Here is a 24,193-nt window from a genome sequence, read left to right on the forward strand (position 1 = left end):
GAGGCCTTTTTAATATGATAAAATTTACTTTAGTGTAATTATTTCTCCCAGCAAACCAAATGCTTGCAAGCAAGCATTTCCTTGAACAATGCTAATTTTTTTTAGACATGAACTAATCTTTTTTTTATTTTTTCACGTATTTTGGCTGCACTGGATCTTATTGCTATGCTCAGGCTTTCTCTAGATACAATGCACGGGCTTCTCATTGATGTGGATTCTCTTGTTTTGGAGCATGGGCTGCAGAGCGTGTGGGCTTCAGTAGTTATGGCACACCGGTGTAGTCGCCCCATGGCACGTGGGATATCCCTGGACCAAGGACAGAACCTCTCTCCCCTGCATTGGCAGGTGGATGCTTAACCACAGGCCCAACATCGAAGTCCTAAAAAAAAAAATTTTTTTTTGAAAGGTGAATTCCAGGCAGTTTCTACATTTGCAGTAATCACAGTGATTCAACAGTAACAGAGTGAATTTATTCAATGGTCCCATACACTGAGCATCCAATGTCCATGACTTTAATCCTCATTTGTTGCTGTTGTTCCATCATTCAGTTGTGTCCGACTCTGTTACCCCATGCACGGCAGCATGCCAGGCTTCCCTGTCCTTCACTATCTCCCAGAGTCTGCTCAAACTCATGTCCACTGAGTTGGTGATGCCATCCAAGCATCTCATCTTCTGTCACTCCCTTCTCCTCCTGCCCTCAATCCTTCCCAGCATCAGGGTCTTTTCCAATGAGTCAGGTCTTCCCATCAGTTGGCCAAAATCCTTGTTGTCCAAAGGACTCTCATGAGTCTTCTCCAGCACCTCAAATGATCTAGAAAAATAATTAGTATGAAATTATTGCCATTTAAACCATCTCCTGAACGTGCCTTGCTTTATTTTAGAAAACTCATTTCCAGATTTCCTGCTTTTGCTTAGAAGAAGGTAAGAGAGCAGGCTGACCAAGAAATGCATCCTGGCCCAGGTCTCTAGCTAGGAACTGGGGTTTGTACCGTGGGGTGAGAAGGTGGAGCTCTGCAGAGCCTTCGTGTAATTGTGGCTTTGTAGGGTAGTCACGGGTCTAGAACAAGCTTGACTTTCGGCCAAAGCACCTCATGTGATTTTCAACGATTATAAAAGGAAATGAAAGGGAATAAGATGTAGTGTTCTGGTGCTATACTCTGTTTTTTAAAAGCAGGATGGTTATGCAGAGTCTTTGAGCACAGCAAAAAGGTTTTCTTATTTATTTATTTTTTTCCTCTTCCTATTTATAGCCAGATCAAATTCTTGAGAAATCTAGGTAAGGGGCCGAAGTTGAGGTTAATTGGTGTTAAATCCAGGAGAACTGGAGGAAGCCAGGAAGATGGAAGAAGAAGTGGATGGGGCTGCAATCAGTAAAACCGGCTGGCACCCTCCTCCTGCAGCACACCCCTCTGAAGTGTAACCCACGGTGCTTTGTCTTCAGTCAGTCCCTCCCGCTGGCCCCACGAGGACAGGAGAGTGATCAGCTTTGCCCACTGAGCACGGGGGTGGCTGGCCCAGTTAGTCTGCCCTGTGTTAAGAAATTGGGCCTGCAGCCCAGCACACAGGGCACCAGACCCATCCATTCTGCGTGTTTTGGCAAAAGTGGCTGAGGATGACAGTCCAACAAATACCAAAGCTGCTTCTGATTCCAGACTCACTCCTGAGTGCATTTTCTTTTAAAGTATAATCAGGTTCCCTCCTGATTGCACTTTGTCTGAGATTGCATAATAAACATGCTTTTGTTTAAAAAATTGCTTTGCATTGTCACTTCTGAACTATGTTGATGATATCGAATCTGACATAGCAACAGAGTTTGGTTTTTTGTTTTTATTTGCACTCAAGAAGGGTTCTGAAGACAGAAGACAGAAGAATGACCTGAGAAGTGTCACTCTTTTGGAGGCCAACGCTAAGGTGAAGGGTATTGCAATATCCAGGGAGAGGATACTTCTAAAAGATGAACTTCAATAAGATACTTTTGAGCATATTTTCCATGGGGTTTTAGTAGATGAAAAAGATCCAAATATGGAGAAAGAATGGCAGCCCACTCCAGTATTCTTGCCTGGGAAATCTCATGGTCAGAGGAGCCTGGGGGCCTGCAGTCCATGGCATCACAAAGAGACAGACACAACTTAGCAACTGAACAACAACAACACACAATCAGGCAGATTGCGATTTGGGGAAACACTGCTTGATGGAAACGTAGAATAAAATGGAGAGTGAAGTGACCTAGCAATATGGAGCATAGCGTTTTGGAAGAAATTAAAAGTGTATAGAATAATAGTTGCAAATATTCAAACAATAAAGTCTGTGGCTAAAGGGAAAAAAGAAAAAGATCCAAATAAAGAAAAGCAAGTATTTGTAAAAACAGTTAAAGATCAAGCTTCTGAAATTCAGGTGACAATGATGCTCACTGAGAGTTGTAAGCTATGAGGTCTTCATCACAGAAATCTTCTTCCTATCAGCAGGGTGTGTATAGAAGGAGAAAAGCCCATGGGGATATTGGCTTACATGAATTGGGGGAATCTTAGATTGTTTTTATGGCAGTGCCAATTAGTAGAGGCCCATAATCCACAGGCGGTTTCTCAACAAGACTTGGTTCACATGACTGTTCAGATTGCCTGAGGAATGAGCTGTCTGTCCAGCAGGGAAGTCATCCACCAAGATGTGGCTGTTAGGAACTGTATCGCTGGGGATATACTTCAAGTTAAGATCGCAGACAATGCCGTCTGCAGAGACTTGTTTCCCACGGACTATGTCAATGCCTGGGGGACAATGAAAACAGGCGGGTTTGGTGGACGGCCCTTGAAAGTCTGGTTAATAATGAGTTCTCCAGTGCCAGTGACCTGTGGGCCTTCAGAGTGATGCTGTGGGAGCTAGCTTTTGACTCTGGGCCAAATGCCCTACGTGGACATGGACCCCTTTGACATGGCTGTGTGCCCTAAAAGACGGTTACCAGGCTGTCCTGAGGACCTGTTTGCTGTGCTGGCTTGTTGCTGGCCCTTCGATCTGGAAGGGAGAGCCCAGTTCTAGCAGCTGGTCATGTATAGCCACCTCTGCCATGTCCTGATGATTACAGATGAGTCACTAATTGTACCCCATGTTCAGCTATATCTTGAAAGAAAAAGATCAAAGAATTTATGCACCTGCCTTAAAACCACCACAGGTAAATACTATTAATAATCTTGTTCTTTCCTCTTAACATTTTTAAACACTTTTTTCCCAACATTTTTTCATTTCATTAATTATTTTGCTACGTTACTTTTGATAACTCCCTAACATACTGTATGGGTCTAACACCAGTAACTTAACCGGGATCCTGTTGGGAACATTTTAATTATTTTGAAGTTTTTGACATTTGAATAATACTACAAAAACATTTTGTCACATAAGTGTCTATACGTGTCTTAGTCACTCAGTTGTGTCCAACTCTTTGCAACCCACAAACTGTAGCTTGCCAGGCTTCTCTGTCCAGGCGGTTCTCCAGACAAGAACATTGGAATGGGTTGCCATTCCCTTCTCCAGGGGATCTTCCCAACAGGGATTGAACCCAGGTCTCCTGCATTGCAGGCAGATTCCTCACCATCTGAGCCACCGGGGAAGCCCAAATGTCTCTATAATCCATGATTATTTAACAAGGCTAATAGGTATACTAAAATCCTCATTAGTGTGGAAATGGTTTCAGCAACTCAGAGAACGGAGCAAAAGCCAAGTGCTTAATAAGACATTGTCTGGACACTCTCCAGGGAGGGAGGGGTGGAAATCCTGGGAAGTGGTTTGCATCAGGAAGATTCCAGACTCCTGTGGGATCATAGCATAATGGAGGACAGAGAGAGCTGTCAAAGCCAGAGACCTTTTGCTGTGATTCAGCAGGGAGAGCATGAGGTGTGCCCAAGGGGACAGAAAAGACAAAAGAAACCAGAGGAAGAGCAGTCAAGTGCTGAGACATGGTAAAACCTGAGGCTGAGGAGTTAAGAAAAAACAGGCAAAGATGACTCAGGACCCAGGAAAGGGATGGGTGAAAAGTCACTTCATGTTTTTGTGGAAATCTATTCCAAAAACTGAGTTTTGTATTTTCTATTTGTCTAACTCAAACTATTGGGGGATGTCAAAAAATCTTTAAAAGTTTATATGTATTTAATGAAATTCCATAGACTGAATGTTTAACATCCAGGTAGAGAGACTGTGTGTACCCTGCTTATCTTTACTACTGGGGACAAATTTCTGGCCTTTAATCCTATTATCTTCAATGTATAAAATGGACATGACATTTTTCAGATTTGCTTAAAGTTTATGTTTTTTGAGCAAAGATTGTGGACAACTTTGCTTAAAGGCTGTTTGGTTAGCAGGACTTTTCAGGTGGTGCTAGTGGTAAAGAACCCTCCCTATCAGTGCAGGAGACCTAAGAGATGCTGGTTCCATCTCTGGGCCAAGAAGATCCTCTGGAAGAGAGCATGGCAACCCACTCCAGTATTCTTGCCTGGCGAATCCCATGAACAAAGAAGCCTGGTGGGCTAAGGTCCATAAGGTTGCAAAGAGTTAGACATGACTGAAGCGACTTAGCATGCAACATGCCTTAGAAGGGAGAGGTTGGCTACTGCCCTGTAGGGACTAGAGCTTGTCCCCTGCCAATCACGGCCGTGTACTCACATTCTAGGCTTCTTTCCTCCAAAAGAGACTTTGTTTCTATTCCAGAAGAAAATACAGGATCTTTCTTACTGAGGAGGAGAGCAGGAGTAGATGTGTCAGCAATCTATTTAAGCTCTGAGTTTCATAACCTGGAATTGATGCATAAACCCCACTGCACACACAGGTACACGTGCCTCTACCCTCTCCCTCTGTGGGGAACCAGGGCTACGTTTACTCGGCAACGAAACAGTCTGATTCCTTGATCCAGATCTCACGACGGGATGGTGTGTGCACAGTTGGCTAGCATGTATGTTTGTATGCATACACATACACTTGTATACTGATATATACATGCTACCCAGGTATACATGCACACTCATAAAGACTCACATAAATAACTGTGGTAATAAAACTCACTAACTCGCAAGTAGGATCTCAGACCTGTCAGAATTTCAGAGAAAATACCGAGAAATGGATGAATAGAAGCAATGGGATGTCTCAACATCAGGGTAAAAGGGTGACTCCTCCCCAGCTCCCACACCCCACCCTCCTTCGCCGAGTTGCTCACTTGCTCTGATGAAACAAGCCGCCATATTTTGTTCAGCCCTATGGAGAGGTCCGGGCTTCCCTGGTGGCATTGGGGGTAACAAACCCGCTTGTCATTGCTAGAGACCTAAGAGATGCCAGTTCAATCCCTGAATCAGAAAGATCCCCTGGAGGAAGGCATGGCAACCTACTCCAGTATTCTTGCCTGGAGAATCCCATGGACAGAGGGAGCCTGATATAGGGTTGCAAAGGGTCTGACACAGCTGAAGCGACTTAGCAGGTACACACAGACATATGGAGAGGACTGGGTTCCCTGGTGGCTCAGCCGTGAAGAATCCGCCCGCCAATGCAGGAGACTTGGGTTTGATCCCTGGGTTGGGAAGATCTCCTGGAGAAAGAAATAGCAACCCACTCCAGTATTCTTGCCTGGAGAATTCCACGGACATAGGAGCCTGGTAGGCTACAGGCCATGGGGTTTCAAAGAGTCTGACATGACTGAGTGACGACTAAACAATCAATGGAGAGGCCCACATCACAAGGACAAAGGACAGCCTCCTGCCAACTGCCCCCAAGAACCTAATCCAGCCCCACCTCATGTATAAGCTTGGAAGCACGTCCTTTTCCATTCAGGCCTTGAAGGGACCACAGCCCCAGTCTGGTCAGACTCAGTATCAGAGAACCAACCTACACTGAACCATTAGAAATGGTGATGTAATAAAGGCTGTGACAAACCTAGACACCGTTTTAGAAAACAGAGACATCACTTTGCCGACAAAGATCCGTCTGGTCAACGCTCTAGTATTTCCAGTAGTCATGTACGGATGTGAAAGCCAGGACCATAAAGAAGGCTGAGCACCGAAGAACTGATGCTTGTTTAACCATGGTGTTGGAGAAGACTCAGGAGAGTCCCTTGAACAGCAAGGAGATCAAACCAGTCAATCTTGAAGGAAATCAACCCTGAATATTCGACTGATGCTGAAGCTGAAGCTCCAATACTTTGGCCACCTGATGGGAAGAGCTGACTCACTTGAAAAGACTCTGATGCTGGGAAAGATTGAAGGCATGAAAAGAAGTAGTCAACAGGATGAGATGGTTGGATGGCATCACTGACTCAGTGGACATGAGTTAGAACAAACTCTTCGAGATGGTGAAGAACAGGGAAGTCTGGCATGCTGCAGTCTATGGGGTCACAGAGTCGGACATGACTGAGTGACTGAACAACAAGAATAAGGCTGTAGTTTAAAACACTAAATTTTAGGTTAATTGCACTAATACGTGCTCTTACCTAACCTGTAAAACTGCTCAGATGCATCCCATATGTGAAATGTTAGTCGCTCAGTCATATCCGACTCCTTGTGACCCCATGGGCTGGGACTTGCCAGGCTCTTCTGTCCATGGGATTCTCCAGTCAAGAATACTGGAGTGGGTTGCCATTTCCTTCTCCAGGAGATCTTCCAGACCCCGGGATTGGACCCGTGGCTCCTGCATTGCAGGCAGACTCTTTATCATGTAAGCCACCAGGGAAGCTCAAGCCTGTTGATTATATAATATTGCCCCTAACACCCTCACCCCCCCACCCCCCACCCCTGAGTTTCTCATACAGTGTTAACAGACACAAAAACAAATGGAGGCCAGGTCAGTCTTCTCCATTCAAGGACAACTTAGGTGATCTGATATAGGGGTCTCACACAGGCAACATTGCTTTTCAAGAATTTATTTTCAAGTAATTATAAATTCACCTCTTCCTCCTGATTTGTGATCTAAAATATTTTTCTTCCCACTCCTGATGTAATATGTAATCATTCACAGGCAGGAGTGGGGGCAGTCAAGGGGGTGTGCAGCTCTGCACGAGCACCTGTGCTCTGGGAAAGGGGACAGGGCTGGGACCACGGGGCTCCCCCAGGAAATCTAGGTGGGTGGGGGATCCTATCCTAAGGTCCAGGGGAAGGGAGTTGTGTCTCCATGAGGTTGCAGGGCTGAGCCACCAGACCCACTGTGATGAGGATGCAGAAAGGACAGCAGGGACAGAAGGGGAAGGTGGCCCCAGAGTGGCAGGAGGCTCACAAGTGAGGGGCCACAGAAGAACCCCAGCAAGCAGGGCCCCACTAGCCCTTCCCAACAGCTCTGTCAGAGCCAGTCTGCACCTCCAGGGAGCCCAGCAGGCCCAGATAGGACTCAGAGACACCACAGCGGGGAGGCTGTGCAGGAGCCTGGCCAGGCTGGGGCCTCTCTCCCAGGGGAAGAGCGGGGAGGAGGCGGACAGAGGAGGGGCTGAATTCCAGTCCCCCAGGAATCTGGCATCTGGAAATCTTGAGTCAGAGCAGAAGACACACCCATGCAAGATGAGCCTGAGGCATAAAGGGAGAAGGAAGGAGTGGGTCACACAGCAAGAACACACCCCTGTACCCTTCACTCAGAACTGCTCCAGAGAACCAGAGGATGGGGAAAAAACACACACATGCCTCTTTTTATATACAATTACATATTTAATTTGGTCACAAATTCATACAATTGTATATTTCATAACATTTTGATAGTTTTTATACTTTTTATAACATTCCACATTTGTCAAAATGTATAAAACTATATATAAAATTATACTATTTGTATATAACATCACATATTTTAGTCACAAAGTCATGAAATTGCATATTTATATAAAATTGCAAAATTTTTATGTAACTGCCATGTAATTTGGTCACAAATTCATCCAATTGCTTATTTATATAAAATTATAAAATTTGTATACAACATTGCATATTTAATTTGGCCACAAATTCTTTAAATTGCATGTTTATAGAAAATTGCAAAATTTGTATATAACACTGAATATTCAATTTGGTTCAAAATCATAAAATTGCACATTTACATAAAATTATAAAATTTGTATATGACATTGCATATTTATTTTTTAATTATTTTCTGTATATTTAATGAATTTTTACTATCCAATTTTTAGATGAGATATAGTATTATGGTTGCTTTTTTATTTTTTAATTTAAATTTATTTATTTTAATTAGAGGCTAATTACTTTACAATATTGTATTGGTTTTGCCATACATCAACATGAATCCATGTGGACATTGCATATTAAAATTGGTCACAAATTCATTACTGAGGAGAAACCTGAACAGGCATCCAGTCTTCAAGTAACACTTTAAATTGTCACATTTGCACTGGCCTAAAGCAGTAATGCTTCCCGGATGGCTCAGCAGGCAAAGAACTCGCCTGCAGCGCAGGAGACACAGGACACGCAGGTTCGATCCCTGGATCGGGAAGATCCCCTGGAGTAGGAAATGGCAACTCACTCCAGTATTCTTGCCTGAAGAATCCCATGGACAGAGGAGTCTGGCAGGCTTAGTTCACGAGGTTGCAAAGAGTCGAACACGACTGAGCGACTAAGCACCCACCGGAAAGCAACAAAGGAGTCAAGTTTCACGTTTCTTGAAGGTTCTCATTAGTAAAACACACAATAAATGGTTACAAATGAATATACATGACAAACACTGACAAGGCTGATACTCTAATGGGCACTCAAGGAAGTCTTCTGAGAAAGGGACAAGTGACCTGACACTTGACTATTTACTTTTTTAAACTGTTTTACAAATGCACATGCTTTTTGTAATAGATAGGTGATAGTTTCAAATTTTATTGTATCTTATTTATTTATTTTAGCTGTGCAGACTCTTCACTGCAGCACACAGGCTCCTCTACTGTGATGTGCAGGCTCTACAGCACACGGGCTCAGTTACGGAGCACATGCTTAGTTGTGGTGTGTGGGATCTCAGTTCCCCAACCAGAGACTGAACCCGGGCTCCTTGCATTGGGAGTGCAGAGTCTTAACCACTGAAGAATTCATTTCTATCTCCTTCTGGGGATGAAGGCAGAGTGTCCTGCACAGAAGGAACAGTAAAGACAGGAAACACCTGACTTCCAGGAGAGGGAGGGACATCAGGGCCAGAGGGATGTAGCACCAAGACCACGGGGGTCAGCCCTTCTCAAAACACAAGTGAACTCCACACACTGTATCCATTTGTACCTACATTTTAGGCAATTCCAGTTTTGACCACACCAGTCACATCAAACTTGGGAAGACAACATACAAGCCTTGAGATGGACTAGACCAAAAACCTCCCTGAGAATTGCTTCTGCTATTAAATTATCCTGCAGTGATTGGAATACTATGGAGAAGGGTTTAGCAGAAGGTAAAAAAAATTTTTTAATTAAAAAAAAAAACAAAACCCTAATATAGCAGGCATTTTAGGTCAGTTCTCACAGTATTTAAGAATCAGCATTTCTGTGTCTTTTCTGCAGAAGCTCAAAGCTTACAGAGGGGCTGAGATCCTTAATCAGCCAATTCAAACACAAAAAGGCAATTCTGGGCTCAGAGCACCAGTATCAAGGGGGGCCCATCTAGTGCGGAGCAAGCCAACACTGAACATAACCCAGGAGCCCGTCCATTCTTCCTCCCAGACTATGGCAGATCCCTGTCCTCTCTTCCTTGAGCCCAGATGCAATGAAGGTCACTGATAAGAGCAGACGTGACAGAAAATATCTGACACTCATATATAACCCATGTCCCACCCTAACCTCCCAGATGAGCAGGAGGAAGCCCGGGGAATGACAGCCCAGTTCACGGTCACCAGACACAACACGGGGGTGCCACTTCCCCTCCCTCTCTGCTCACTTGTTAACATCTCCCTATGAAAAATACATATATTCACCCAACTATAAAGTTGACATGTTTAAAGCCTGGACCCTAAAGAAGTCGCCAGGCAATCCCAAAGTGGTCAAATTCCCCAGCAGTGGCTTGCTCTCCTTTATTGTTGTTGTTGTTTTGTAGGTTTTTGTTTGTTTGTTTTTGCCTCATGGCTTGTGGGATCTTACTTTTTTTTTTCCCTCATGGCTTGTAGGATCTTACTTTCTGACCAAGGATTGAACTCAGGGCTCTCAGGGCAGAGTCCTAACCACTGAACAGCCAGGGAATGCCCTCCTTTTGTATTTCTAATTGCTTTGGATTGCCAGTACTCAACCAGGTAGCCCACATAAACCTAGAAATTATATTTGCAAAATGTTTTTCTACACATATAAATACACGCACAAACATAAAAGTACCAAGACATACAAGATGTTTGCACTTTAATGATGTATATTACAAGTTACGGGGCCTTCCTGGTGGCTCAGTCGGTAAGGAGTCTGCCTGCAGTGCAGGAGACCTAGGTTCCATCCCTGGGTAGGGAAGATCCTCTGGAGAAGGAAACGGCAACCCACTCCAGTACTCTTGCCTGGAGAAACCCCATGGACAGGAGAGCCTGGTGGGGACAGTCCATAGGGTCGCAGAGAGTTGGACATGACTCAGTGACTAACACCTTCATTATAAGTTACATCATTAAATGCATACATACTAACATGAATGACAAATTTCAAACAAATACAAATAAAAACTAGAAGTCTATTAGCAGTGTGTCCTGAACTGAAAGATTGAGGTCCTCAAACGGTCAGGTCACAGCAGAGCCTGTCTCACTTTCTTCATAAACATGTTAATACTTTCCTGAGTTCAGCAGGTGCTCCTGAATTGTCTCATTTGTCAACCTTTGCCCCAGCATTTCCAAGGCATCCATCGGGGTGTTGACTGAGGTCCCCTGTCCCTTCTTGGTGACTGGCAGCATTTCACACAAGGCATCTGGAGAGACCCAGGCCTATTCTCTGGCCACAAGGATCTCATTTCATGTGAGGCCCAACTGCCTCAGGAGTGAATCATAGAAGTCACAAGGAAAAGATAGCTGCAAAGTCACTGAAGAATAGCTTCAGGCCTAGGTTGGGGGAAAGTCACAGAGACAGAGTTGGAACGGGCTTTCACAAAGGCCAAGGACCCTCAATTCAGGCCTAGACTTCAGGATGGGAACCTGAGGAGCTCCCCCTGCTGGTAAGCCTGCTGCTCTGCGCCCCTGACCTGCTTCCCAGCAGCAAACAAGCCACACAGGCACTGGGCATTGGACTTCGCCAGCACCCAGAGCAGTTGGGGGCAGTCCAGGTCAGCAGAGAGTCCTGCCTCAAGCAGGGGATGAGGGCCCATCTGGAAGAGGAGACTGCTGTCACAGAGGGAGAAGGCATCTGTGATAGGAGACAGAGGGTGGGACAGCAAGGGGCAACAGACCTCAGAGGAGGGCACCTGCCTTTCTCAGGAGGGTGAGGCCCCCTGGCTGCCACCTCTGCACTGGGGACAAAGCAAAGGCCTGGAGGGAGGAAGGTCTCCGGCCTCACACCCGGCTCGGCCTCACTGCCTGACACTGCGGTAGAGTTGGATGGGGACAGATTCTGAGCAAGAATTTAATCTTAAAATGGAGCAAACACCACCCGCCTCATGGACTGTGCTGCAGATTCAACGCTGTGTGTGTGAAATGCTGTGCACACCACCATCCACAGTACATAAGGAGGGCACCCAACACAAGTTTATATTCTCTAACAGTTACACTGAAAACATGAAAAATAACAATACTAGTTTTCATAAAATATGGTACTAACTCAAAGTATTCTAAAAAATTTCCTTTCAATATGTAATATAGATAGCTAATGGGAAGTGGCTTGATAACACAGAGAGCTCGATCCGGTGCTCTGTGATAACCTAAGGGAGGTGGGATGGGGGCGTTGGAAGGAGGCTCAAGAGGGAGGGGATATATGTGCACCTATGGCTGGTTCATGTTGCTGTACAGCAGAAATAAGCACAACATTGTGAAGCAATTATCCTCCAATTAAAAGTAAGTTAAGAATTTTTTTCACTGCAATATGTAGTGTTAGTTGCTCAGTTGTGTGTCTGACTCTTTGTGACTTCATGGACTGTAGCCTGTCAGGCTCGTCTGTCCATGAGATCCTCCAGGCAAGAATACTGGAGTGGGTTGCCATTCCCTTCTCCAAGGGATCTTCCTGACCCAGGGACTGAACCCTGCTCTCTTGCATTACTGGAGAATTCTTTACCATCTGAGCCACCAGGGAAGCCCCTCAACATGTAATGAATATACCAAAAAAAAAAAAAAAAAACTGTTAACGAGACAAATTACAGTCCTTTTTTCTACCAAGTCCTTGAACTACAGTATCGAGTTATATACTACAGCTTATTAGATTTAGCCACAGTTCAGGCGCTCCTCAGGGCTTCCCAGGTGGTGCCAGTGGTAAAGAACCTGCTTGCTAATGCAGGAGATGTAAGATGTGGGTTCAATCCCTGGGTTGGAATGATCCCTGGAGGAGGGCATGGTAACCCACTCCAGTATTCTTGCCTGGAGGATCCCATGGATTAAGGAGCCTCACAGGCTACAGTCCATGGGGTTGCAAAGAGCTGGACATGATTAAAGAGACTTAGCATGCATGGACAGGCGCTCCACAGGCTCCCTGGGCCAGGGGGTGCCCTGCTGGACAGCACAACGTCTCGGATATCTCAGAGTGGGTCAACCTGGGCCTGAGCAACCAGGGAGGAGAGAGGATGGTGGAGGAGGGAAGGACAGGGAGGTGTTAGGGGCCACTGTTAGAGGACAAAGGGGTGCAGGGTGGGAAAAAGAGGAGGGGGCAGGGAGGGAATTAGAGTCCCGATGGTTCAGGGACAAGCCATCCCCTCTCTGAGTTGCCCTAACCGCTATGGAGACAGAAAATAGGACACTGTCCCTCCTCCCTCCACTCCTGATCCCCTGCCCAGGAAAAAAACACTCACTTTCAGTGGCATCTGTTGGAACCAGCAGCCATCTTCTCCTCTGAGATCCTTCAGGTGCTGCTGGTTTCTGTAAAACACAATGGAGAGCAGCCTTGGTCTTAACCGGGGGTCCTAGGTTACAGAACTGAGCCTAGTAAACCTTGTTCTGAAATTCTGGCAGATGCAGCCGTAAGCAAATCAAAACCAATGCAGGATCTTTGAAGGGAGTGGACAAAAGAGTCACTATTTTATATATGATTGTGTTCTTATAAAACTCTAATGGTTCAACAATAATATGTAAATGTGAGGGTGGGTGGTGAATGTTAAAAATTATGACAATAAATTCTATAATGAATTAAGAGTCGGATAAACTCATAAGGTTATGGAACATTGTAATATAAAGATACAGCCTCAACAAGAAATGAGCAATTTACCAAAGGAAAACACACATGGAGTTGAGGTATTATAAAACTCTTAACTTAAAATGCTAACTCTTTTCATAAGAAAAATATAGAATAGCTAAAAGATCTCAATTCCTCCTAGATTAATTTATAAATTAAGGTAATACTCAAAAACCTCAAAACTACTGAAATGATATGACCCCAAACTCTAAACGTCTCTGTATGTGTGTGTGTGTGTGTGTGTGTGTGTGTGTGTATACATATATAATATACATATGTTTAGTCACTGAGTCATGTCTGACTCTTTGCGACCCCATGGACTGTAGCCTGCTGGGCTCCTCTGTCCATGGGGATTCTCCAGGCAAGAATACTGGGGTGGGTTGCCATGCCCTCCTCATAGATATAGATATATATATATATATATATATATATACACACACACACACATATACATAGTGAAAATACTTCTATATGTTGACAAAGAAATTTTACTTCAAGTAGATTCAACTTAACAATACTTTTGAAATAAATGTGAAATTCCCACTATGATGAGGAATGGCTTAAAAGTATCTAACAGTCACACAGAAAAATATTATGTAGCTCTGACTCCATCACTCGGTCAGTCATGGGAGGAGTGATTACCCTTCGCCTGCCCTGTTCCAGACGAGGGATGTGGTGACAAGACAGATGAGAAGTAGCATCAGAGCTGCCAGTGGACCAGAGCAGGGGGTGGGCTCCCTTCCCTCCATGCCCCAGTCTCCCTCCATCACCACCTCCCCAGAGAAGAGGAGACCTGACCCACTGCCTCTCTACCACAGTCCCAAGCAAGCAGAAGGGCCAGAGCCCCACACTCACCAACAGACAATCTGCTTGCTGCATCTCAGGACTGGGCGTTGTCTTCTGTCAGCTTCTTTATCTGCCAAGGGACCAGAATGGAAAGTGAATCTCCATTGGTCAGCCTGTTGTTGTGTGCATGGTCCAGAGCCCCAGACCCTCCTGGGGGACATAAGTGCCAGAAAAGGGCCTCGAAAAAGCAAGGCACTGACCCAGGAGTCACAAACCCACAAACCCCTACAGCTTCTGGGGGGACAGTGGGTTCTGCCTTCCCACCTACACTTGTGCTGTGCCCCCCAAGTGGGCATAGACTCAGCACATCTGGGCTCTGCTGATGGCACCCAGACTCTGGTGTGATGCTAAGGGGAACTGAGCACCCCTGCCTGACACCCCCCATGCCCCAGGCTACAGAGTGAGGGTGTCTCAAATAGTAAGGACAGGGCCAGCGCTGCCAACCAGCCTTAGGACAGCTCTCAGCAGGCCAGTCTCCCTCCTACATTCAGCCTAGAGCCCCCAGGCCAGTTGAGAGAGTCAGGGACAACAGCATAGGACAAACCAAAGACCGTGTCCACCCTGGGCTTTGCTGTGATGCAGTTACTGAGGGTCTGAGGCCGCCAGATGCTGGAGAAACCGATCACCTTGTGCCAGCACTCATTAAAGAGACCTAGAAGAGAAGAGACATCCACTGAGTGGTGGGGAGGGTGCTCTTGCCGCACCTCCCTTTCTAGGGACAGGGTGCAGGTTGGGGGCTCAGACACTGAACAAAGAGCCCCAGGCCTGTGACTGCAAGCAGGACATTCTGAATCTGGAGAACCCTCAGGGAGGAGAAAAGAAGGGAGAAAATGAAGTAAAATGAAACCCATGTAAAATCTCTGTGCAGTGCTACTGAACCACCCTCTTCTGCCTCCTCCCACCAGACTCGGCCAGGGGGAAGAGGGGACCGTCAGCTGAGTTGGGGGCCCGATGTGATCAGTTTTGTAGGACCCGGTGAGGTGGGAGGAGGAGGGGTTTCCTGGGGAACAAGATCAGAGACAAGCCAGGAGGAACAGGAGGATTGGGGAGATGGAGGAGGGAGCCAGCACCATCTCCTTCCCTTCTAGAACCTCACCTTTCAAGCAGCACCATACCATACATCCGATTAGGAAAACGGTGATTACAATTCCAGTTACAATTCCAATCACCAGCCTTGAAGAGCCTGAGGAGGGAGAGGGAGTGATGGGTAGTCTCTGGCTCATGGTTGTTAGCTCTCCAGGAACTGGGGCCTCCCCATGGGCAAGGGTACTTGATTCTTGGTCCACACACTTGATATTGCTCCGGAGGGTACAGTTCATGTCCATGTCCTTCCCATCAGGGCACCTGGGTACAGACACAGGGGGACCCATCAGGGACAGCTGGCTGGATGAGGAGAAAGAGGGGGCAGCCTCCCGTCCTGGGTCCCCTGACAAGACAGTGGAGGGGAGACAGGCTCTTGCTGTCTGCAGGGGAGGGTCCCCTCACTCCCCTTCCCTGGGTGGGAGAAGGATCCAATATTGTGTACTGCGGCCCGCAGGCTCCTACTGAGTGTTCAGAGCTGTCCTTCAGGAGCTGGGCTTCTTCTGCAAGGCCTGCCTGGCCTCCCTGGGCTGCATGGGAAGCTCTGTGAGGGGCAAGGGGGGGCCTCGTCCAGCTCAAGGGTCAGAAGGGTGTGGGCACAAGTTTGACTCATCCTCCAGTCAAAGTTGAATATGAGGCCCTCTCATCCACCTGTTGACTCTTCCTACCAATCTCAGCCAACACTGGAGCATCAGAGGATAGTGAATTACTATTGGCCCCCGAGTCCCCAAAGAGGAAAGATTCAGGTGCTACTGGGCAACAAGGGGCTGGGTGTGAGGCCTGTCGAGTTGGCTCCGGTTTTATAGGAACCTTGAAGGAGCACACACGTGGCCTCCTCATGACTTCTGTCTGCTGTCAGCACTTCGGTCTTTCTAGGCCGCTCCCGAGGAGACATGGGAAGGGGCCACCGGGAAAGCCCTGCAGGACAAACAGTGGTGGTAGGGAGCACCGCTGCAGGCTCAGGAGACCGCACAGGCACAAGGGAGCTCTGGGAGGTGGGAGGGGCTTCACGGAAGCAGGAGAGAGAAGTGGGTACAAGGAAACTTGGGTCTCCTGTGGGTTGGAAGCCCCCCTAGGCTCCTGTGTCTCACCTGGTGCTGCATTTTTGACAGAATTCAGGTGCATCCTCTCCACGGAAAGTGCCAGATTTGCACTGACACTTAGTGTCCTCGATCAGGATGCAGCAATTTTTTTCTTCTTCTCCTAGAGACCACAGATAAGGTTTTGAGGGTGTGTTTCCCTCATATGTCTCTCAACCCTTCTTCACAACCCAGATCTCCATCCACTCAGTTCAAGAAGTAATTCAGAGGGCTTCCTGGGTGGTCCAGTGGTTAAGAATCCACCTGTCAAAGCAGGGGACACAGGTTCCATCCCTGGTCTGGGAAGATCCCATATGTTGCGGGGCAGCTAAGCCCGTGTGCCACAACTACTGATCCTGTGCTCTAGGGCCAGTGCACCACGATGAGAAGCAACAAGGAGTAGCCCCCCTCACCACAACTAGAGAAAGCCCTTGTTACACAACAAAGACACAGAACAGCCAAAAATAAATGAATTAATCTATTTTTAAGTAATTTTGGGGTCATTTTCTGTGGCAACACACATAGACCATCCATAGAACAGCCACTGTTCGCGTGTCACCAATAGAGGCATACAAAAGGGACTGTGCATCATTACGGATTGCATCAGGGTTGTGAAGAAAAATGTTTTAGATCACAAATGAGGAGCAAGTGGGCTGGGGTGAGGTGTAATCTGAGATGCTGTGGATGGAGAGGAACCCTTGGGTGATGTCCCAACGGGTGATGCCCTGCTGGAGAGGCAGAGGGACCTCAGGTCATGAAGGCTGAGAGAGGCTGAGACCCCAGAGCAGAGGGCATGGTGCCCACAGGAGCCTGGTCCAGGATCAGACACATCACACAGCTCAAACCCAGCCCTGCCCCACTCCCCCAGGCCTTCTGCACTGTTACCATCCAGCCCCCTTCATCAAGGGACACGTTATTCTCCTCTTTCCAGCTGATGTTCTGAAAGACTTCCCTACCAGTTGGCATGCGTTATGCAAATAACTTCTGCTTTCATTATTTTACTGACCTAAGACAGGATGAAGACCTAGCTGGGCTGGAAATCAGGTCTTTGACTCCTCGTCCCATTTAAATCCCATCTCATCACTCAGCACCCTAACTGCAGGCATGGGAGACTGCAGGTTCTGTACCTGATTTGCAAGTCATGCAAAGTAAGCAAGAAGGGAGAGCGTTTGAATGATTGGTGTAGTCTATCCCATTGGTGTATGTGGCACAACCTCCAATGGCTTCTTTCATATACAATCCTGGGAAGGAAGGGAAAAGCTGGTGAGGAAATCCCCGCAGGATTCCCTGAGGCTGCCAGTGTGGCTGGGGAGGCCTCTTTTGGCCATCTGTGGAATCCACAAGGGGAACTCTCCTCAACCGGGCTTTCACCTTTTGATTCTTCATCTAACACATACCCTAGACCAGCACTGCCAACAGAAATATATTACAAGCCACACATCCAAGTCACATTCATAGCTGGCACATTAAAAAGTAAAAAGAAAGGCCAGGACTTCCCTGGTGGCTCAGTGGTAAAGACTCTGCCTGCCTATGCAGAATACATGGGTTGGATCCCTGGTCTGGGAAGATCCCACAGGCTGCAGAGCAGCTAAGCCCACGTGTCACAAATACTGACCCTGCACTCTACAGCTTGGGAGCCACAACTACTGAGCACACAGGCTGCAACTACTGCAGCCCGTGCACCCGAGAGCCTGTGCTCTGCAACAGGAGAAGCCCCCCAGGGAGAAGCTCAAGTACCGCAACTGGAGAGCAGGCCCCGCTCTCCACAACTAGAGAGAGCCCATGCAGCAACACAGCCTCAGCACAGCCAAAAATAAACACACAGACATGAAGACAAGGGTTGGAGACCAGTCCTAGAATCTACCTGGTGGACATAACTTCTGCTGGGGGCTCTGTTCCAGTGGGGCTGATGACTGCTGGTGAAATTCATCGTTCCTTATAGATTTGGCTGAAGCAGCTTTGACCTATGGGGACAAAGCAGGGACAGGCATGAGTGGCTTCCACACTCTCACCCCTTCTAGGATCCACCCCACATTTCCTTGACCACTACCTGCAAAATGAAACACAACTGGGACCTTGCTTCCCAGCTCTAAACTCTCATTCATGTTTGTTCTTTGGCCTTTTGTGCCGGCAAGTAACTTACACTTAAGTTTTTCCCCCTGTATTCCTTCCTCTTAAAATATGTTTATTCCAGAAAGTATGTGCTCAGATATGTCCAACTCTTTGCAACCCCATGGACTGTAGCCCATCAGGCTCCTCTGTCCATGGGATTCTCCCAGCAAGAATTTTGGAGTGAGCTGCCATTTCCTCCTCCAGGGGATCTTCCCGACTCAGGGATCAAACTTCAGTCTCTTGCATCTCCTGTGTTGGCAGGCTGGTTCTTTACTACTAGTACCACCTGGGAAGCCCAGAAAGTATGGGCAAGGAAATTTGTTTTTAGAAGAATACAGAAACCATAGAGATCCCCTGGATTAGAGAAAACATCCATTATTTTGTGTCTCGACTTCTTCTATTTGACCACATGTGTGAATACTCTCAGGCTCTCTCTTTCTTTCTCACATGTGCGTGCACACACACACACACACATTTTCACAAATGAGCGTTCTGCCATGAATACAATTTTTCATAATCAGGGTATAGAATCGCATATTGAGTAATGGACTTGTGGCTTTAATCCAACAAGCAGTCCCCAAAAGGAAGCTGTCAGTGTTCCACAAAATACCAGAATCACATGGAGAAAGAAGAAATAGCAATACAGGGTTTTTAGCCAAGTCTCTGTGCTAAAAATGACACAATGGGGCCAGTCTGAAATCACTGGAGTCTGAGGCTTCCACCAGGATTAATGTGTTGATGATAGTGTTCTGACATTCAGGATTGTATTGTCATTTGGGAGGAGACTGTCCTCATTTGTGGGAAATATACATTCAAGTGTCCAGTCTTGGGATCTGTCATGTCAGCAGCTATGTTTCAGATGATACAGGAAACAAAGGGTTTTGTATAGTTTTGTAACTTTAATCTGGGAGTGATTTAAAGTAGAAAGTGACATGAAGAAGAAAAAAAGAAAGAAAAACAAAGTTAAAATGGAAACAGCTTATGTTGAGCCCAGTTCAACTGCCTAGATCTAAACAAGATAAAATGCCACCTGTTAAATATTTGGGGACAGCTAAGCTCATATGTGTCCCCTAATCATCCCTTCCCCAGTCTGGGCCTCCTCCGAGTCACCCCAAATTGGTGGACTCTCCTTTCCCTGCCCTCACAATCCTATGCCTTCCTTTCTTCCCTGGTTCTCCTCTCACAGACTCTCTCCCTCAATGTTTTGTTATGAACAGTTTCAAACATCCAACAAAGTTCTAAGATTCATTCACTAAACTCTTATATGCTCACCACCTAAGTTCTGTAACTTAGGTGTATCACATATTTCTTTCTCTATTCATCCCCCTCTGTTCATTCTCCTAAGTGTCTTATTTTTATGATGAAATTCATATCTGCAACTCTTAATACATCGGCATTATGTCAGTAACTCGAGCTCAATATTTCTTTACAGTTTACTTCAATGTTAAGATTTCCAAAGAAAGACGTGCACAGTCTTAAGGGTACCATTCAAAGTGTTGTTTTTTTTTTTTAATGCATACACTTGTGAAATTCAAACCCTCTATCTAGATCATGGAAATTAGCTTGCTTCAAAACATTCCCTCATGCCCCTTCCTCAGTTATCCTAATCTCTAATGTGACTCCAAGAGGGAGTGGCCTTCATCATATGGAGGAAGGTCCCTTCTACCCTGATAAAATGAGACTTTTTTCTGACAGTAAAGACTCTGCCTGCAACGCAGGAGACCCAGGTTCAATCCCTGTGTCAGGAAGATGCCCTGGAGAAGGGAATGGCAATCCACTCCAGTATTCTTGCCTAGAGAATTCCATGGACGGAGGAGCCTGGCAGGCTACAGTCCATGGGGTTGCAAGTTGTTGGGACACGATTGAGCAACTAACACTTTCCCCTTTTCATTACAGGGGGTTAAGTGTCAGTTCAAATTCTTTTTCTGCATCTGTTAAGCTGTTCATATAGCTTTTCTCCTTTACACTGGTTTGTGTGTGTGTGTTTTACATTGTTAATTAGAGGATAGTTACTTTATGTGATGGTTTCTGCCATAGTTTTTAAAGATCTATTTATTTATTTTGGCTGTGCTAGGTCTCTGTTGCTGCACGCAGGCTTTCTCTAGTGTGGCGAGTGGAGGATACTCGTGATTCATGTGTAGCCTTTTCACTGCAGTGGCTTCTCTTGTTGTGGAGGATAGACTCTAGGTGCACAGGCTTCAGCAACTTGGAGGCTCAGTAGTTGTAGCACATGGGCTCAGTTGCTCCCAGGCATGTGCGATCCTCCCAGACCAGGGAATGAACTGGTGTCTCTCATATTGCAAAAGTTTCTTAACCACTGGACCACCTGGGAAGCCCCCATACTGTTAATATAGTGAAAAACACTGACTGATTTTCAGATGTTAATCCAACACTTATTCCTGAGATTAACCCCATTTGGTCATGGTATGTTTTCTTGTTTAAATCTTCCTGAATTTAGTTAACTATTTGCTTTGTAAAGGAATTTTGCCTCTGTTTTTAGGAAGGGTATTTAAAAGTATTTTTTCTTCTTTTCAAATGTTTCCGTTAGGTTTAGGTATTAGGGTTATGTTGGCCTTAGAAGAAGTAGTGAAGAACTCCTGTTGTCTGAAAGAATTTGTGTAAAGATTTTTGTTAGCTCTTTTATTGTCTGAATTTTGTGCCCTCCCCTATGTCCTAACCTGGGGTCTCCTGGTTATCCACTCCCAGTCTCAGCAATCTCATGGATCCTTGAAACACTCTACTGGAATGGAAGAATCAAAACCATGACACTATGGTGCCCCATCTTTACTTCTTAGACTGGGAAAGTGTTAAAGTTCAGTGTGCAAGTGTGTGCGTGCGTTAGTCGCTCAGTCCTCTCCAACTCTTTGCGATCCCATGGACTGTAGCCTGCCAGGCTTCTCTGTCCTCGGAATTCTCCAGGCAAGGGTACTGGAGTGGATTGCCATCCCCTTCTCCACAGGAACTTCCCAACCCAGGGATCGAACCCTGGTCTCCTGCATCACAGGCAGATCCTTTACCGTTTGAGCTCAGTGTGCAAGGGTGCAGGGAAATAGGGCACCCTTGTGGACTCCTGGTGTGAGTTAAAATGGTCCAGTCTTCTTTGGGAGAACAGTTTGTCATTATCTAGGCAAAAGTGTAAAATTATCTAACCCACTGACCCAGCAATTCCACTTCTAAGGAGTTACCCAACAGACAATGCACATGGCTACACTGGATACTTGCCAGGCACCCAGACCCATTCATCACGTGTGTTCAACATGAGTCCTACCTATTACAAACCGATACTTTAAAAACGAATTCTATACTTCCTGTGAATACAAAATGCTATTTCTTTCCAGATTTTTGGTACCAATTTGGTCAATGAAAGATGCATATTTTCACGATTCCTGTAACTTTGTTAGACCCTCAATTTTTTTTTTAAATTTGACCCTCTAAGCAAGTTTGAAAAGAGCCTCAAACAATGCAAGAAAGCGGTGCCAAGTGTGCACATTTTTCCCCATGGTGAGTTTCTTAAAAATGCACACTCAGGGACGGGGAAGCCTTGTGGGCTGCCGTCTATGGGGTCTCACAGAGCTGGACACGAGTGAAGGGACTTAGCAGCAGCAGCAGTGCTGAACCACACCCAGAGCCTCCAACTCCCCTCTGAAAGAAAGTGGTGAGAATCTGACCCAAGCTGAGTTGATTGGTGGTTTCTATTCATAAAGCGCAAGGAGCTGGAAGCAATTTTGAGTTGTTCTCCTTTCAGAGAAAAGGAAATGTAAGGGTGCTTAAGGCAGTGGTGGGGGGAAGATGGAGCCTACACTTAATGATTTACAAAGGGCACGTTTTAGAAGATACATGCAGTGCAAAATAGCAAGAGAGAGAAAAGAGTGAGGTGGGTCGGCAGAGGGAAAAGGGAAAGGAAAGGAAAGAAATGACGATCTGATGCTCGCTGGGCCCGGGGCTCCAAGGAGCCAGATCTTCCAGGCAGCAAGTAGATGCCAGGGATTCGCACTCCTTTAGCGCCCCCCACCAACACGCCGCGTATTGGACTTGCCCAGGCGGGTCCTGACGGGATTTGCCCAGCCAGGCGCGCCCGGGCCTTTTCCGGGCCACCAAGAGCGCCTTTTGGAGCCAGGACTCGCGGCGGGAACTCACCAACAGCAAGACAGTGAAGATGAGAGCCCACGGGCCCCGGAGTCGAGGTCTGGGGCCCTGGGTGCACCCTGCCCGGGAGCTCGAGGCGGCCGCTGCCCTCTGTCCCCGCTGCACGGTGCGGTCGGGGAGCGTTCGCTGTCCAGGTTGCCGCGGGGTGACAACCTCCAGAGCCATCAGAAATGAAAGTGTGTTTCGTGGGGCGCGAGATCACCCCTGCGAGGTGCGCGGAGGGGAGCTCTGCTATTTAATCTGAGCCTGCCTCTACTTTTAAACCACCCCGCCCTGGGACTGCACCACCCGCGGTAGCCAATGAGCCAGTGCCTGCTGATATAATCATTACCACTTCCAGCCAATCACGCGTGGCGCAGGAGAAGGGCTGGGACTTTACCGAAGGAGAATTCCCGTCAGCGAATACCGACCGTATGACATGGTTTTTCCTTCAGTGCCAGGCAGGTCTGTGTCTTTGGGAGGCGGGGACAGGGCTCCTCCCACGTGCTCTGTTGTCATCTGGCCGGAGAGACTCAGAATCTGCGTTCCAGGCAGGTCCTAATGCCCCACGGGTTGAAAAAAATGAATAAACCACCTGTCTTCTAACTACTGCCTTCTGCCCACTCCCGGCTTCTGCTCCTCCCCGCCCCCGCTTTATTGACCAGGGCCCCAAGGAGGCCAGAGAACATGGACATCCAAGAAGGAGATCCAAGAGGTGCCTGTACTGTACTGTAGGGGAGTGATGGGTCAACTAAGAAATCTTGAATTGTTAGAAAAATGAGTAGGTTGCCAGACTCACTTGCACTTTCTGAGATTTAAGTACTTAATGAAATGAGACAGACCTGGTGAACCTTTTTGCCCTGGGCCTATCTCATATAAATAGTGTTAATAATCACTGTACTATAGAATTACAAATAAGTATTTATTTAATGGACAAGGCAACGGCACCCTACTTCAGTGCTCTTGCCTGGAAAATCCCATGGACGAAGGAGCCTGGAGGGCTGCAGTCCATGGGGTCGCTAGGAGTCGGACACAACCGAGCGACTTCACTTGCACTTTTCCCTTTCACAGATTGGAGAAGGAAATGGCAACCCACTCCAGTGTTCTTGCCTGGAGAATCCCAGGGACGCGGGAGCCTGGTAGGCTGCAGTCCATGGGGTTGCTAAGAGTCGGACACGACTGAGCGACTTCACTTTCACTTTTCACTTTCATGCGTTGGAGAAGGAAATGGCAACCCACTCCAGTGTTCTTGCCTGGAGAATCCCAGGGATGGGAGAGCCTGGTGGCTGCCGTCTGTAGGATCACACACAGTCGGACACGACTGAAGTGACTTAGCAGCAGCAGCAGCAGGGGGGACTAAGATCCCACATGCCTCAAGCTACTGAGCTGGCACACCCCCAACTACTGAGTCCTGCCCTCCACAACTAGAGAGTGCATGCACTACAAGGAAAGAAACCCACAGGATGGAAGGAAGATCCCCCTGCTGAAACAAAGACCCAAGGCAGACAAATCAATAAATAGTGGCATTTAAATAAAATCTGTTTTTAAAAAGGTACCAAACGGGCCTTTGATGGTACCTAAAAGGGTAGCATTCACTCCTCAGGGTTCCCAGTATCTTCTACTCTTCCTCTCACCTCCCAGAGGGTCTCTGATATGTGTGAGCTCTTCCCACCGACTCCATATTGCTGTTCCTGAG

General features: G+C 46.8%; 1 protein-coding gene across 6 annotated transcripts; it reads right to left on the minus strand.

The window, feature by feature from the left end:
• Positions 1-9,399: 9,399 nt before the first annotated feature.
• On the minus strand, positions 9,400-23,121 carry LOC113889034 (tumor necrosis factor receptor superfamily member 10D-like). Of its 6 annotated transcripts, XM_027535928.1 has the most exons (10): positions 22,510-23,121; positions 18,125-18,224; positions 17,388-17,501; positions 16,273-16,384; positions 15,392-15,445; positions 15,198-15,284; positions 14,646-14,753; positions 14,111-14,171; positions 12,876-12,942; positions 10,296-10,986 (listed from the first exon to the last, which is right to left on the minus strand). In XM_027535928.1, exons 1-7 carry the CDS (start codon positions 22,681-22,683, stop codon positions 14,744-14,746), a joined length of 651 nt encoding a protein of 216 aa, XP_027391729.1. In that variant the 5' UTR covers positions 22,684-23,121; the 3' UTR covers positions 10,296-10,986; positions 12,876-12,942; positions 14,111-14,171; positions 14,646-14,743. The 6 variants fall into 6 exon arrangements, with proteins under 6 accessions (XP_027391724.1, XP_027391725.1, XP_027391727.1 ...); XM_027535923.1 differs by having other exon boundaries at positions 9,400-10,986; positions 14,587-14,753; positions 15,198-15,445; positions 22,510-23,119; XM_027535924.1 differs by having other exon boundaries at positions 9,400-10,986; positions 15,198-15,445; positions 22,510-23,117.
• Between the last annotated feature and the right edge of the window lie 1,072 nt (positions 23,122-24,193).

This window comes from Bos indicus x Bos taurus, unplaced genomic scaffold, assembly GCF_003369695.1.
Source record: "Bos indicus x Bos taurus breed Angus x Brahman F1 hybrid unplaced genomic scaffold, Bos_hybrid_MaternalHap_v2.0 tig00003479_arrow_arrow_obj, whole genome shotgun sequence".
Lineage (NCBI taxonomy): Eukaryota > Metazoa > Chordata > Mammalia > Artiodactyla > Bovidae > Bos > Bos indicus x Bos taurus.